Below are 17534 nucleotides of genomic sequence, written 5' to 3'. Positions count from 1 at the left end.
TGTATTGTACCCATTCTGCAATCTGTTAATTAAAATGTTCAATCAATCAATCAATCAATAGGGATTACAAGTTTTGAACTCCTGGGCCCAGAATATCAGTGCTTTAATCCTACCGATCTCCATCTAGTGGATATGAAAAGGAATACAAGGAATACAAGAGACCACATTGCAGAGACATCTATAATGTCTAATTGTATTGATAAATACATAAAGAACATAAAATCATAATGGAATTGTAATTAAAAAGAATACTCCAACTAGGGTAACAACAAAAAACATTAATTCAAAGGCAGCTGATCATCCTGCTTTGAGGAGCTGAATTCTAAGTGAGGTTTCAGTTTGCTGAAGGTGGTGACAGATGATGGACATTTTCTTTTGTTGAAGATATTTTATCTTTAATCTAAATTACATTTGTGATTGACAATCTTTGTTGTGATACCTTTATGAGCATAAACATTTATGTCATCAACATTTGGTTGAAAACCAAATAGGCCAACACAAATGTGACAAAGATGAAGGCCATGAAGGCAAAATAATTTGTATTATTTCAGTTAACAAACTTTGCCATCTTATTTATATTAAACATATTTTTAAATAAATTGTATAGTACATTTTGCTCCGGTAATCCACTGGAAATCCACCCCTCTGGTGGGATCAAGATAATCCAGTTTTTTGGGATCAAACTGATCCTAATCCTGTGTTGTCTGTTTGAACTACCCGTTTTGAAGATTTGATCCAGATTAAAGCTTGGATTTGATTTCCTGATCTGATCGGATATCAAAGTGATTCTAATCCTGTTTTTTGGTTTTCAAATACCCAAAATCCAAATCTGATCAGATAGGGATTAAACGTTTTGACTCCTTCTGAGTCTCTCTGTACTGGCCATGAGACTCCGGTAGCGCTTGCCTGACCGCAGCAGTTCAAAGAGGCAGTTGTTTGGGTGACTAGAGTCTTTGGTTATTCTCTTAGCCTTGACCCTAGTCTCTCTATCGCTCTCTCTAACTCTCTCTCATATATTGTTTTAATATATGATGAATACGTGTTCTTCAGGCACGCGCCCTACCCCAACCTGTACCCAGACCAGTCCCCCAGCGAGGAGTGGAGCCTGGAGGAGCGCTTCAGACCGCTCACCTTCCACGGCCTCATCCTGCGCTCCCAAATGGTCACCCTGCTCCTCCGGGATGTCTGCTATGCAGAGAACCAGTCGGTCAGTCACACACACACTCACTCACTCACACACACACACACACACTCACACATTCACTCACATGCTCACTCACACACACGCTCACTCACATGCACGCTCACTTACTCACACACACACACACACACACACACACACACACACACTCACACATTCACTCACATGCTCACACACGCTCACTTACACACACGCACACTCACTCACACGCTCACACGCTCACTCACACACACGCACACTCACAAGCTCACTCACACACGCTCACCCACACACACGCTCACTCACACACACGCTCACCCACACACACGCTCACTCTCACATGCTCACTCACAAGCACACACACTCACACGCTCATTCACACGCTCACTCACACACATGCACACTCACAAGCTCACTCACATCCACGCTCACCCACACACACGCTCACCCACACACGCTCACCCACACACACGCTCACTCACACACACGCTCACCCACACACACGCTCACTCACACACACTCACTCTCACATGCTCACTCACAAGCACACACACTCACACACTCATTCACACGCTCACTCACACACACATACACACGTGCACACTCACATACATACTCACACACACACACACGCTCACACACTTATGGCTTAATTTCTGAGCCGTAGCAGGTCAGTATTAGGGGTAGGAATCACAAGAGGCCCCACAATACTCATTCATTCATTCCAGATTCACAATGCATTGTAACAGATGTTAACTTGTGATGTGATTATAATGTAATAATACTTTTATACTAGTTCAGAGTTCAAGTTTCAAGTTTCTTTATTAGTTGTCATACAGAAGTACAGAATACTTTTATACAAAATGCTTCTTTCTATTACGCTCCAGAGACTGTGCTAGACAAAAATAGATAAGTATAAAATAAAATAAGTATAGCAAGTAAGAATAGAAGTCACGTACGTGGACACAAGTGTTCAGTATGTACATATGTACAATGTTCAATGCAGAGTAGAAGTAACTGAGTTACCATACAATATACTAATATACAATATACTATATAGTGCAAAGCAGAAATGGGATGAGGTACAATTTACAGTAAGGTGTAATGAGGTATGGGTTGTAGTGCAAATTCTTTACCAATAAATATAAAGTGTTTAGGTGTTCTAAAGTGTGTAAAGTGGGTGCTGCAGTGAGTTGTTTGTTTAAAGTGAGTGTGTGCGTGTGGATGTGTGTGCTGCGAGTGCATTTGATGGTTGTTACATAGTGTTATTGTTCGTTGAGCATCCTGATGGCCTGGGGATAGAAGCTTCTTCTGAGTCTTTCTGTGTTGCCATGAGACTCCGGTATCGCTTGCCTTACCGCAGCAGTTCAAAGAGGCAGTTGTTTGGGTGGCTGGAGTCTTTGATAATTCTCTTAGCCTTACCCATGCACCGCTTGTTGTAAATGTTCTGGAGAGTGGGAAGCCCCCCTCCAAATGTGCGTTCGGCTGAACGTGCCACTCTCTGTAGTCTGCTACGGTCTTGTGCGGTGCTATTCCCAAACCAGGAGGTGATATTGCCAGTCAGGATGCTCTCTATTGTGCATGAGTAGATGTTCTTAAGGATGTTCTGACTGACTTGGAACTTCCTTAGGCGTATTGGGTGTATTGGGTGTATTATTTAAATTCCTCTCCAGGGCGGCCAGGGATCGAATCCAGCTGTGGTGCTTCCGGGTTGGCCGACCGTCCATACTAACACAAGTTAGTGGCAGTGTTATCGGGTGGGATGGGATTGGGATGGGAGAAAAACGGAAAAAGAAGGGGGGAAAAGATAATAAAAAAATATTATAAAAAAAATATTCTCCTCTCCTTAACACTTTGATTGCCAGCGTGGCGTGCACTATTTATCGTTGAATGCCACCACCCACTTCAATGATAGCGCTCTAAACGCATAATCTATGGATATGTGTCTAATCTGCCCGTCGTTTATCAATGACTTGTTTGCAGTCAACATTGTCGAGACGGATTGTTTTTTAATCGGTTCATTCCCGTTTTATAGCATTTTGAAAAGCCCTTGTTTTTCAGGAAAATATATAGATTCCGTGATAAACGCCCTTTACTGGAATATTCTGGCATACACAAAAAACGGTCATTTTTCGGCCTATTTATGAATAGTTTTCAAATAAACGCTAGATTATCGATAGTATATGTGTACTTATGCACGCTATAGAAGTGATCTGAAAAATATATTCTCATTTCCTGATCAGCGCGCACACACACACACACATGGGGCACACGCTGATATATAGGTCAAAACAGATCCGATTACCCCAAGACTGGTAAAATAAATTGCTTACCTCAGATCAGATGTTATCCAAAAGGATTATTCCAATTCCTGATCGCCATTCCAAATATCGATCGCGTTTATTGATTCAGCGTTGGGTACTGTAAATATGCATTCCGGCTCGGCGATCAACTTGGGCCTCTTCAGATGCCTCGCCGGAGAAGTAACATGAGGAGGCTGGACCCCCCCCCCCATCAGTCTAAACCAATGGGGTGCAGTTACACAGGGAGATACGATAGGGGGCGGTATTTTCCCAATTGAGCTCAGAGAGAGTCTGCAACACTAGCGTGAGGCTCGATTGATGAAATATGAATTCAAATCGCTAATAAAAATAAATACGACAAACGAACGCTATATAGCGTTGGTGGCACTCAACTGGCGGCATGAACTAACGACAAAACGCGTCCGTGGCACTCAAAGTGTTAATAATAATAATAATAATTCATTTATTTTGTATAGCGCTTTTCAATGACCCAAAGTCGCTGACAATAGGCACAAAAAAATTAATAATATATAAACATAGAGCCACAGGGAAACGGAGGACAATATGAATACACAAGAACATAAAACCACAAGTAACGGATAACAAATACAGGAGTCAGTAGGGGAGACAGTCGGGAAGTGAGTAAGGGAAACCGAGGGGGGGGGGGGGGGCAGGAGAGGAGAGAACGTAGGGCAGGGGAAAAGGGGGTGGTAGATTGGAGGAGGGTGGTTATGGGTAAGGAAGGTTGAATGCTAGGGAGAACAGGTAGGTTTTGAGTCTGGATTTGAAAGTGGAGAGTGAGGGAGAGTCTCTGATGGTCTGAGGGAGGGAGTTCCAGAGTCGGGGTGCAGCTCGTGAAAATGCCCGGTCACCAAAACTTTTCAGTTTGGATGATGGGACAGTGAGGGAAAGAGTGGAAGAGGACCGGAGGGAACGGGTGGGGCGGTAGGGGAGAAGGAGGTCAGTCAGGTAGGTAAGGGGGGGCAGGCTATGGAGGGCTTTGAAGGTGAGGAGTAGTGTTTTGAAGTTGATGCGTTCCTTGATCGGGAGCCAGTGGAGGGAGTGGAGGACAGGAGTGATGTGTTCACGGGACCGGGTGTTAGTGAGGAGGCGGGCGGCTGGATTCTGGACCATCTGCAGTTTATGGAGGGAGCGGGAGGTGATGCCAGTGAGGAGGGAGTTACAATAGTCCAGGCGGGAGGAGATGAAGGCGTGTAAGAGGGAGTGGGGGAGAGGCAGTGACGGATTTTGGCAATGTTGCAGAGGTGAAAATGTGATGTTTTTACAATGGAGCGGACATGGGGGTCAAATGAGAGGGTGGGGTCGAGGATGACACCGAGGTTGCGGACTAGGGGGGAGGGGGTGATGGTGGAGTCATTGATGGTGAGTGTGATGGGTCCGGATCTGGTGAGGGTGGTGTTGGTGCCGATGATGAAAAGTTCCGTCTTTAATTTGAGGAGGTTATGGGTCATCCAGGTTTGCAGTTTAGGTTTGCAGTTCGATGTGACTGAGGGGAGGGCTGTGGGGGGATTCTGTGCTGATGTAAATTTGGGTGTCATTCAGATTCAGATTCCTTTATTGAGCCATTTGTGTAAAAAACACATTGGTAATTGTTGCAGCAATACAGTGTATGCATTTTCTTTTCTTTTTTCACAGTAAACGACAACACCAACACAGACACAGGACAAGAAACAGTGCAGTGGAGGATTAATCAATTAAATACATATATATATATAAAGTGAAGAGTGCAGAGTTCCAGTAAGGACTAGTGCAGTGCAGTCAGTGTCATTGTGCCAGTGTCACTTGGGGGCAGAGGGGGGGGGGGGGGGGGGGACCTGAGGCATTGATCAGCGTGGCGGCTGAGGGGAAGAAGCTCAGTCTGTGACGACATCAGCATAGCAGTGGAAGTTGAGGTGGTATTTTACGTATGATGTGACCGAGGGGGAGAATGTAGCAGATGAGGAGCAGGGGGCCGAGGACTGAGCCTTGGGGGACCCCCTGTGTGACTGGGGAGGGGGAAGAGGTGTGGCCGGAGAGGGAGATGAATTGATGTCTGTCCGTGAGATAGAAGGAAAACCAGTCAAGTGCTGTGCCCTCAACACCCAGTTGGTGCAGCCTTTGGAGGAGGATGGAGTGACACACTGTGTCAAAGGCTGCACTAAGATCTAGTAGGATCAGGATGTTGAGGGCACCAGCATCAGCGGAGATGAGGTTGTTGATGACTTTGACCTGTGCAGTTTCAGTGCTGTGAGCAGGACGGAAGCCAGACTGAAGGGGTTCGTAGAGGGTGTTGGACTGGAGATGGGAGTGAAGTTGGGAGGCAGCAATGCGTTCGAGTGTTTTGGAGAAGAATGAGAGATTGGATATGGGGCGGTAGTTGGAGAGGTTGGATCATGGGTCGAGGGTGGGTCTTTTGAGGACAGGGGTGACTGCAGCGAGTTTATAGAGGGAGGGAGTTTACTGGTTGAAGAGGGCGGTGAGGTGGGGGATGAGAGCAGGGAGGCAGGCCTTGGTGAGAGTAGTGGGGTGGGGGGGGGGGGTCAAGGGAGCAGGTAGTGGCCTTGGAGGTGGTCATGAGGTCCGTGATGAAGGAGGAGTCGACTGGGGCAAAGGCAGTAAAAGGGGTGGGAGGGATGGAGTCAGGTGAGGGTGGGGGAGTTGGCGATGCGGGCGGTCAGTGAGCTGTTAATTTGAGATATTTTGTTATTGAAGGAGAGGAGAAACGAGTTGCAGAGGTCAGGGGAGGAGAGTGAGTTATTGTCTGGGGGTTGTAGGAGTTTCTTGACAGTGGAGAAGAGGGTCCGGGGGTTGCGGTTACTGCTGTTGATGATGGTGGAGTAGTGGGCAGATTTGGCAGCTTGAAGTGCATCACGGTAGGAGGAGACGTGCTGTTTGTGGAGGTCGGCGTGGATGGTGAGATGGTTTTTTTTATAGAGGCGTTCAAGTTGACGGCCGGTCTGCTTCATAGAGCGGAGTTCCGGAGTGTACCAGGGGGAGGAGGTGGTGAATGAGACAGTGATGGTTTTCAGCGGTGCCAGTGAGTCAAGGGAGTCAGAGAGAGTGGAGTTTAGCAGGAGGGCATAGTCGTCGGGGTTAGAGGGGGCGGAGTCAGGGGGAAAGGCAGAGGATATGGACTGGGACAGGGTGAGAGGGTCAATGGATTTTATGTTACGGAAAGAGATGGTGCGTTTGTTGGTGGGGTGGGGGAAGGGGAGCAGAGAAAAGGATGCAGTAGTGGTCAGAGAGTGGGAATGGGATAGGGTGAGGATTGGATATGGGTAGGGAGGCAGAGCAGACAAGGTCGAGTGTGTGGCCTTTGTTGTGGGTGGGAAAGTTGATGTGCTGGGTGAGGCTAAAACAGTCAAGGAGGGAGAGGAAGTCAGGTGTGAGGTTTGAGTTAGGTTGGTCAACATGGATGTTGAGGTCACCGTGAGTAGGAGGCGGGTGGAGAGAGTGGAGGCTATAGTCAGAAGATCAGAAAGTTCAGTTAGGAAAGAGGGGCGAGGCTTTGGAGGGCGGTAAAGGAGTAGTGCAGTGGTAGAGTTGGGGAGGGAGAAGGCAAGGTATTCAAAGGATAACATGGGAGGGAGGTTTAGGTGCAGTTCAGTGATGGATAGGGAGAGTTTGTGGAAAACGGCAAGACCCCCCCCCCTCGGCCAGAGAGGCGGGGCTTGGCGATGAAGCTGTAGTTTGGGGGGGTAGCTTGGTTGAGGGAGTAGAAGTCCAAGGGATGTTGCCAGGTTTCAGTGAGGAGGAGTAGGTCGAGGTTGTTGTCCAGTAGTAAATCATAGATCAGAGGTGATTTGTTTGAGAGAGAGCGAGTGTTCAGGAGGCGTCCTATTTTTCTACAACGGAGTTCGGCGATTTGCGAATCTGATTGGCCACTGACGTTTCTGGTCATGTGACATGTGCGCCCAATAGCATGACGAGCTGTGTCTTTGCCCATTTCCGCATCGAACAGCCTGCAAAGCACCTGGCGTTCTATCGCCTAACCCTAACCTTAACCAACTTCGAAAGAGTGCCTAAGCTTAACCGTCGGAATCAGGGCAGGCGTTCTATCGCCATGCTCTAAGACAAACTCTAACCTTAACCGACTTCGAACGAGCGCCTAAGCCTAACCAGTGTAGAAACTTGCGGTCCCACGATTGGGCGTACATGTCACATGACCAGAAATGACACTGGCCAATCAGATTTGCAAATCGCAGAACTCCGTTGTAGAAAAATAACAGGCGTTCAGGAGTGCAAGGGAGATGGATGGGGGAGCAGGGAGGAAGGAGCGGAGGTTATTGAGGTTAGCGGTGCGGTGGGTGAATGTGACAGGGGGGCGAGAGGTAGTCCAAAAAGAGGGTATGTTTGAGCCATCAGGGAGGTGGAGAGTCCGGTTTCGATTTAGGCGAGGGCCTCGTGGATGTTGCGGCGGCGACAGTGAATGCCAGCGTTTCTGACAGCAGTGGCAATGGCAGCAGGGAGACGGTAATTGTTATTGTACGAGTGAAGATCAGCAGGAGTATATGAGAGGCGGCGAGGGGCAGTAAAAAGTGGGGGGGATGGGGGCGGAGTGAGAATCCAAGGGAAAACGGTAGGAGAAGCAGGAGTCCAAGTTGGGTATAGGATAGGAGCAGGAATGGGTTAAAAATGTATAGTAGCTGGTGGGCGGAGAGTTGGAGTAGCGTCGTTTAACTGGTATGTTACGGCTACTGCTATTAGCATAATGTTTTAAGGTAAATTTTCATAGTTTATGACTTAGAAATACAGTTAGCATTTTTTCTGAGCCAAACCCAGCTGTGCAGTATATATAATATATAATCAGCACTCTGTAGTATGAATATATTATTTGAACACCTAAATAATAGAAAATGTAATGGAATCGAGACCTCAACATTTTTATTAATATCCATTCCCGAATTCATCTGACAATTTGACAGCCTCTGATTGTAACAATACTCTGCCTCCCAACACAGAGTGCTACTCAGCCCAGGCTGTCATACGCAGAGATGACAGAAGATTACCCCCGCTACCCCGACATCCACGACTTGGACCTGACCCTCCTCAACCCTCGCATGATAGTGGTATGTCCCACTTTATTGTTGCCCTGGTAACAGATTATGTACAGCACTTCTTGGATTAGAATAGGAACTGTTTGAATTTCAAGAACCAAGTGTGATATTCAATTAAAAAGTAGTCGACAAACAAACAGGCTTGGCAGGCTTCTCATTCAAAAAGCATCAATAGACAATGGATTGGCCAAAAACATCTCTCCCACAGTTTTAAACTAGGCTAGTGGTCTGTATCCGCATCCATTCATTGTGCTAAGCTAGGCTAGCTTGCAGCCGGATAGCTTTCTACTGGACAAACATGGCTTGGATCAGTACTCTATCTACAATATGTATCAAACTCATGGTCTCAGTCTCTACTGTTCAGTAAAAGCATGGATTGGATCAGTACTGAACAGTTTAGAACTCTGGTTTGGTATCGGCAGTGAAAAAGTGACGTTGTCGTCTCCCAAAAAATTTACCAAAAAACTACTTTGATATAAATATATACAGTATATAAGAAATTAAAATTGTTTTATTAAAAAAACGGTTCTAAACAAGAAATGTCTGTAAATCTCCATTCAGTTAAACGTTTCTATTTGAGCGTCTTGATCTTATTCCCTTTCTCCCTTAGGACATCACCCCCTACATGAACCCGTGTCCCTACACCGTGTCCCCCAACACACACGTGTCTCAGGTGTTCAACCTCTTCAGGACCATGGGCCTGAGACACCTACCGGTAGTCAACGCTGTGGGAGAGGTGAGGAGTTCAGATACAGTGTTAGGATTCAGGACCACTGTTTACATAGTACAGTGTCATAACCAATCTCCCCATTTGACCTCATTTGGTAAAATAATCACATTTTCTAACCAACTCCAACAATCGGCAGTTTTTCCTCCCAGTGTTCCATGGAGGAATTAGGTGTTTAACCAGACGTTGTTTGGTCTCTCTCTCTCTCTCTCTCTCTCTCTCTCTCTCTCTCTCTCTCTTTTTTCAGATTGTGGGGATAATCACAAGACACAATTTAACTCACGAGTTCCTCGGGGCTAAACTCCGACAGCACTACATCACTATTTGATGTTTTAGAAGGAGAGGATGAATAAATATGTCACGTCTCTGCCATCCTTCAAACATAGACTCTACTACCTACCTGGTCCTGAGCCGCCGCCGTCTTTGTCCATTCCCGATGCACACACACACACACACACACACACACACACACACACACTCACACACACACTACATTCTCTATGGTACAACAGGACATACCTTTCTGATGAGGGATATAATTTGCTCCACTGTTAAAGGAATGCTTTGGCATTTAGAATTGTAGTTTTTTCACTAGCAGACATTTAGGGACACTCGGACACAGTTGGGAGAAAGTGTGTCTTCAAACGTTGTGTATCACATACTTCATGGATGATTGGTTCTGCCTCAGAATCTAACAAGCTAACTACCTGTAAACAATACAAAAACAAAGACAAGGTTTTTCTTTAGGTTTTTATGAAGCAATACATTTTGCATGTAGCTCATATATATACAATATAACATTCTGTCTATTTGGGTGACAATTAGACTGTAAAACAATCATGCTCATTCAACAGGATTATATTGAATATCTTTAATTGACTGAAAAATTAAATGTTGACATTATCGCCATTCCTCATTTAAACAAATGGGTACCGCTTGCTAGTTAGCTTCCAGCTAATGGTACACATTTGTTTGAAACTAGTTACTGTATTATTGCAATGCTAGCAAGCAGTTCTACTAATTTTAATATTGTGACATGTGCCTGTGTAGCACAGTAGCCCTGTATTAAGCCTCCCTTAGCTCCCTGAGAGGTTTTTTCTGAAGCCTAGTAAGCCTCTCTTACCTGCCAGGGAAGTTTTGTCTGAAGTTTAGTAAGCCTCCCTTACTTCCCTGGCAGGTTTTTTCTGAAGCCTAGTAAGCCTCCCTTGCCTCCCTGGGAGGTTTTGACTGAAGCCTAGTAAGCCTCCCTTACCTCCCTGGTAGGTTTGGTCTTTGGCCAACCAGTACATGATTGGCATCCCATGCAGGAGAAGCGGGTTTTAATACAGGTGTGTCACATGTCTAATTTCCCTTCGTACCAGATTAATCTGTTCCTCCTAAGCTTTGCTTTATTATTGTCACTGTAGCACTTTTATTTTGACGATCGACTGTACAGTTTGATTTATTTTCTGTGTATGTAAATGTATTATACATATTTTGCACTAAAACAATGACACTGTCCTGTTAGACGCTTTTGATCAAAATAGACTGGATACTTCTGGAAAACAGTGAAGGTCTTTTAAATTTTTGTGCAAAACATTTCTAACTAAGTCAAGAAGCTGTGTAATCACACTAACAAATGTATCACCAGTGGTGCAGTGCTGGTATAACGGCGTTATACCTCGGTCACTGAGGCTGAAGTACGCGCAATCGCTTTTTACATGGCATTATCCAACCGGACTCCCGGAGAAGCATGCAGCTGCAGAGCCGCAGAGCCAGCGGCGCTCTCTGGGCCGCGCGCTGACGGCCGCGCTGTGAGGCAATAGTATCCAGCTGCAGGACGAGAGCAGCCAAAAAAAACTGTGCATGCGCACGCACGCGCGTGGAGCGTTTGACCTACTGTCAATTTGCCACTGCACCACTGTGTATCACACCTGTAAAGTGTAAAGCGTGGAGGGGGTGGCATGTTTCTGCTGATATTCAGGGAAATCACAGTGTTATGTGTTTTTAGGGGAATTGGTCTAACTGTCTGTTAAAGGATATCTTGTTGTGTAAAAACAGGAAGGCATGGTTTGGTTCTCTGGTACAATCGCTACACAAACACCAACAATACTGAGACGCAGCTAATTCTTAATGAATGTATTTGTCAGGCAACATTTTAGAATCCTATTTTAGCTTGAGTTATATGACAAAGAATTATGAAACACTTTTGTGTATATAATACAGCTCCCATTTATTTTAGCTAATGTTGATGTTTGTGTGGTGATTAGTTCAGGTTTCCATTTGAATATCACATGAATAATTAACAAAACAAGAAGTATTTTTAACAATGGATGGTTGGGTTGGGAGCAATATTCAGGGCATTTTGGGACAGACAAAGGTCATTGATTTTCTTTCTTTTTTTTGTAATTTAAATGTAATTTAAATAACTGCAGTATATTTTTGTTTGGCATTTCTTTTCCCAGCAAAGGGACATCGAATGCAGCTCAAAGCAAAGGGAAACTTGAGTAAGGAGGACCAAAATTGTCAACAAAACCGATTAGCATTATCAATTCTTCTATTGATTTATGAAAGTAAAAGGAAGTCAAATAATCTTATTATAGACACAAATTGGAATTTAGTTAGGATGACAAATTATGAGCAACCATTATGGCATATATACAGTACATCAAAACATTCCTTAATTGTATCATGTTTATTTTGCTCAATGTTTTATTTAAGAGTTTTATTTTTATAAAATTTTATTTTTGTGGTTTGCTTACTGTACTGTGAATGGTTCAAATGTCATGGCATTGCATTTTTGTTGTAGAGCAGAAATGGACCAGGGCCGTCCTGGAAGACGTTATTGTTTGTATCCTAGTCATCGCTCACCTGTTATTTTATTTTTAAAGTGTTTTTTTAATATATCCCTCATTTGTTAATAACCACTATAGATGGCAATGTCTCTGTGCAAGTGGTGTGAATCACATGCAGTGTTTTCCCTGTCATTAGAAGACTTAGTTGCTGCAACACTCAAGCAAAAAAAATCGATCTACTCAAAAACTTTTGGCTTGTCAGTCTGTGGATGCGCTTCCTCCTAGGCGGTAGATAGCTTCCAGTCAGTCTGTGGATGCGCTTCCTCCTAGGCGGTAGATAGCTTCCAGTCAGTCTGTGGATGCTCAGCCTCCTAGGCGGTAGATAGCTTCCAGTCAGTCTGTGGATGCGCTTCCTCCTAGGCGGTAGATAGCTTCCAGTCAGTCTGTGGATGCGCTTCCTCCTAGGCGGTAGATAGCTTCCTGTCAGTCTGTGGATGCTCAGCCTCCTAGGCGGTAGATAGCTTCCAGTCAGTCTGTGGATGCGCTTCCTCCTAGGCGGTAGATAGCTTCCAGTCAGTCTGTGGATGCGCTTCCTCCTAGGCGGTAGATAGCTTCCAGTCAGTCTGTGGATGCTCAGCCTCCTAGGCGGTAGATAGCTTCCTGTCAGTCTTTTTACATCAATATATCATCGTGGATTCAATGTCAATACCTTGGAAGGATTATTATGTGTTAAGAAAGATGAAAGACAATTGCTGTAACCCCAACAAGTCCATCGATGACCTTTATTTCCTATTGATATTGTGTCTCTGGGTCGGATCCACAGAGTTTTGCTGAAGCCATTGCGGAACAAAGGAAGCCTTTCCAAACAAAACTTGCTCTATCTACAAAAATAACTTCACATTCACCGTTAGCTTCTCAGCTACTCCTCTCTTCATCAAAAACATGTCCTATGTTGTTTGGCGGAAGCTAACCGCAAAACAGGAAGCGACAGGGTTTATGGGAATGTGGTTTTAGGATGATGATTAGGCTAACAATTGTTTTTTATGGGAATGTGGTTTTAGGATGAGAATTAGGCTACCAATTGTTTCAGCAATGGTCTCATTTGTTTACTGTAACAACCACCAATATGAAAATGATGTATTTTGTTATAAATTCTCCTTGCAATAATCACATTTATAATAAAATTTGATTATTGCACATTTTGTAGCCAATTAAATGTTAATGAAAAGGAAAAACCCTGAGGTCCAATGTTGCCTTTGTCTCTCCATAGCATAATAATTACAATAATAAAGTCTAATGATAGCATCTGATGAAGGCATAATTAATCAATAATAACAGCAAGTTTGACGGAAGTACACAGCACATAAGCCCTCCAAAAAGCCAGGGAAAACCCCGACATGAGATGATGTTTGAATGATGGATGAATGGTAAATGTCTAACTCTGAAGCCGGACTCTAGGGACTGTTTTGCAAGTACCTTTTTGACAACATGCCTGTGTTTAGTATATCTACTATGGAGATGTAGGCATTGCTCTGTGCTTGTTGAGAAATTTGTAATTTCTACAAATGTAGGAAGCGAGCTCATGGCAAGACACACCACTGCTGTTATAGAGAGAAATAGCAGGAAGACCACTGTCTTGTGCCTTGACATTATTCAAATAAAAGTCCTTCTGTTTTTGGAATCGTACAGTTGGTGTATGTGTTTTGTTAATAGTTGTTTCTTTTAGTAGTTCCGTTTTAACCATTTAAAATGTCTGTAACCTCTCCTTGCTTTCACCATTCTTCATGGTTGACCTCACCTGTCCTTTGTGTTATCAGTCTTAAACCTACTCCATGGAGTGTGTGAGCTTCACTGTTGCCTGGTGATAGAATGAGGGCATGCATGACCAGTCTGGGTGTCTGCCTTATTAGATACAGCATTTGTACAACGTCCAGGACTCTGTTTTCCACATTTGTCTGGCTCTGGGAAAAGTAGTCTAATCTGATTAAGTGCCCAGTTACTAATTACACCAATGCTGTTCACAGGAGGGGGGGGGGTATCTTACACCTGTCCTTATCACTGCCATCAATACTCTAAATCTCTGGCATCCCACAAGGCTCAGTTGCGGTCCCAATTAGTTTTCCAGACATGAAACATCATGTGGGAAAAAGCTGTGAAGTGGATCACCTCAAGATTCCGTATGCTGTTGAGGTCTCTCGCTGTCTCTGGTTGGCTCTTGCCACCTGGAAAAATGCTTCACTGGCACACATTACCAGTGTTTAATTGATAATTAAAGGCTAATCCAACCAGACAGCGGCGTGTGACAGTGTTTCACTTTATTTTAACATGCACTGGCATCCCATCCATGCCGGCTGTCGGAATACATTCACTCCAGATACGTACCACGGCAACACCTTAACATCTTTCAGTTTTCTTCCATCTCCTATCTCCATGTGTTTATTTTTGTGTCAGAAGAACTTATTTGAAAGTACTGTTAAATAAAGGTATGAATGGAATGGTTTCACAAAAAACATTTAGTTTTTTACCTCAGTTTGTGTTTTATGTATATCAAGTTTGTGCCTCAGGGTTGTCTTCTGAGGATGTTAAAAGTTCCATTAGCCCTATGTTTTTTGAGGATGTTAAAAGTTCCATTATCCGGATGTTTTGCTTGAAGAAAACTGTTTTTTTCCAGGAAGAATATTCAGTTTGGTTAAATATTTAATTAATTTCTAATCATTTCTGTTCGAACCAAGAGCAAGTTTATGATTAGAACTAACATACCCCTTTCTCTTCTCTTTACTCCTGTCATATTGCCATACTGTCAAAGCCATGTTGTTTCTGTGTTGTTTGCAGGCAATTTGGCATGCAGGGAGATTCTTAAAGGGATCCTACAGATTTGTGGACATTAAGTTGTATGAAATACTAGCCTATAGTTGTGGCCTAGTTCCGAGTGAACCGGGAATCTTCAGACGGGCAGCAAACCACAAGACTAAAAAATGTCCACACCACAACATGCATGCATGTAGCAACTGTAGTTCCAACACATAGCGTCGCTCTGAAGAATAGGAAATGCCTATTCTTAGACCCTATTCGTGGACCACGTGTACCTGACACAAGAGATGATTTCACTGATCGGTCCAGTATTGAGCTAGCTACAATTTCCCAGCAGGCTCTCACTTGGCTACAATAGCAGACAATAGGCAATCGTAAATCCTTTGCAAAATCCTCTGGATCAACATAAACACGGATTGTGATACATTTCACAGGAGAGCATACTGAGACCAGTAAGAATACACCCTGATCTTACCGTCTTGGAAAAGCACATTTATCGTTGTTCATGTACGATTGCCTAGTGTCTGCTATTATAGCCTAGTGAGAGCATGCAGGGAAATTGTAGCTAGCTCAATACTGGACCGATCAGTGAAATGATGGCCTCTGTGTCAGGTACATGGTAGACGTGAATAGGGTCTAAGGTCCAAAATAGAAAAGTTATCCAATGTTCACAAATCTGAATTATCCCTTTATGGACTATTGCTATATAGAATTTATATTGTACATAACGTATCTATCAGTGGCGAATCCTTATGGAAGCCAACGGAAGCCAGGCCTCCCTATTAAAATATGAATTAATATCAAATATGAAATATGAATACAAATATATATATATATATAATTTTTTTTTAATATAGTTTACATTCTTTTTCATCTGTGCATCTGTGTTATTTTTTTATTTATTTTTTAATGTCTCCCTCTTCTCCTTCTCACTCCCTCTAACACACTGTCAGACTCACTGTGCTCACTGCAGCTATAGAGGAGAGGAGGCAGGGGGTAGGTCTCTTTCTCCAGCCTCAACCATGTGATTCATGTATGTAGAGTCCAAAACCGATCCTAGCCAATCAGATTCGAGCTGACTGCCACACCCTAAAAGTTTAAAACGGGGCTGTGAGAAGAATCATGAGTGTGGAATCCCCTCTGCACACCTCCCCTCTGCACTCTGAACATTGTATTAACCCGTGACTGCTCCCACGGGCCGAATATTGCCCCGATCCTCGCGAGATTAAATCCACGGGTACCTCTCGGCGTGCCGAAGCTTTTCCTAAATCACTTCCATCATCGAAAACGAGGGAAAAAGGTCGCGTGATTTAAAAAATGCTGTATTAAGTGAGCCTATTATGGGATCCACGCGAGCTTTCTATCGTGGAAACATCTGGGCGTCCCTCAACTTTTACTCATTCACATGTAGCCCCGAAAATGCTTAGAAAAGGAAAGCCGCAAGCGTGGAATAAACTCGCCGAAACGGAAAAGTGTCCCACGGGCGCGCCGTGATTCCGATCCGCGTGAAAATATTCACGGCCATAGAGGAGACCGTGGGACACCTTTTTGCAACCGAATATGTGTCTCGAATTTGCTCCCACGCGGCGCGCAAAATCGTGCAAGGAAAAATCTGACCAAAAATGAACCAATGCTCCAGCAGTATTGATGACCCTGATGTAAACAAGACAAACGTCTTTCTCTGGTCTGCATCCCCTTATACAATTGTGTGTATTGAGCCGTACTGTATTGTACCCAGTGGTGCGTTATTGAAATCATCTGTGGTTGCACGCACCACGTGCACGCGCGCTCCCACGAATGCGCATTTAATGTCCCCTCGCTTGAGCACAGACTAAAGACAGTGCCTAATTGCCTCTACGAATGGAATGTAACACATGTCTTCACAACAAGTTAGGTGTGAATGTATCTGAGAACGTATTTAACACACCTGACGACCGGCGCTATTGATATGCAAATAGCGAGTACTTCATGCGTCCCATGAAGAACGCATGCCTGATTGTACCCATTCTGCAATCTGTTAAATAAATAAAAAGAAAGTTTGACTGGCCGCCGAGCCATACTGTAGTGTACATGGTGACTGCTTGACTTAAAAAAAATATATATATATTAATAAAAATATTTAATATTTTTTTTAATAATTTTTGTTTGGCTTCCCCTGTTATTTTACCCACGCGACGCCACTGGTATCTATAGATACATGTTACTTTCCTTGGTAGTCAGAACCTTCTGGAGGCGAACCTGCTGCATCCATGAAAGGATGTTGAGGTGAGTTGTGTTTTTTTAAAGAAGTTGTTTTCTTTCTTTAATGTCCTGCCGTGGTAATATGACGTGACTTCTAGATTGGTCGCCCATCAAGTAGACGTGTGTAGAGTAGAGGTGTCATCATCGCACAGCCGGGGCTTGAAACCAATGTCAGTCAAACGGTGGTACATTCTGACTCGCTGTTCATTTGTGACAAGATACTTCAGAGTACAGGATTGTATATAGAAATTACCAAAATACTTACCTCTCAAAGAAAGGATGAGAAAAATAAATTAAAAGCTTTTGTAGAACCCCTGAGCTAGCTGAATGCTGTCATATTTCAATCAGAATAAGACTACATAAATGGAAGTAGATTGAAGACTAGGAAGATGGAAGAATGACAACATTGTTTAATGTACAAAATATTTTGGTGATATTTTA

The 17534-nt window shown here is 43.9% G+C and overlaps 1 protein-coding gene across 2 annotated transcripts in view; it reads left to right on the top strand.

Annotated features, from left to right (window-relative positions):
• Window positions 1-13716, top strand: part of clcn6 (chloride channel 6) — a gene marked incomplete at its 5' end in the record, with an annotated part of 90996 nt that extends 77280 nt beyond the window's left edge. For both annotated transcript variants that reach the window (XM_084333212.1, XM_084333211.1), the window contains 4 exons: window positions 1051-1207; window positions 8445-8552; window positions 9151-9276; window positions 9515-13716. In XM_084333212.1, the coding sequence (XP_084189338.1) occupies window positions 1051-1207; window positions 8445-8552; window positions 9151-9276; window positions 9515-9595 (472 nt within the window). In that variant the 3' untranslated portion in view covers window positions 9596-13716. The remainder of the gene's footprint in view (window positions 1-1050; window positions 1208-8444; window positions 8553-9150; window positions 9277-9514) is intronic.
• Window positions 13717-17534: the final 3818 nt, after the last annotated feature.

Source organism: Notolepis coatsorum (assembly GCF_963971535.1).
Source record: "Notolepis coatsorum genome assembly, chromosome: 17".
Taxonomy (NCBI): Eukaryota; Metazoa; Chordata; class Actinopteri; order Aulopiformes; family Paralepididae; genus Notolepis; species Notolepis coatsorum.
The sequence above is the reverse complement of the archived record's forward strand: the minus strand, read 5'-3'. Positions and strand labels throughout refer to the sequence as shown.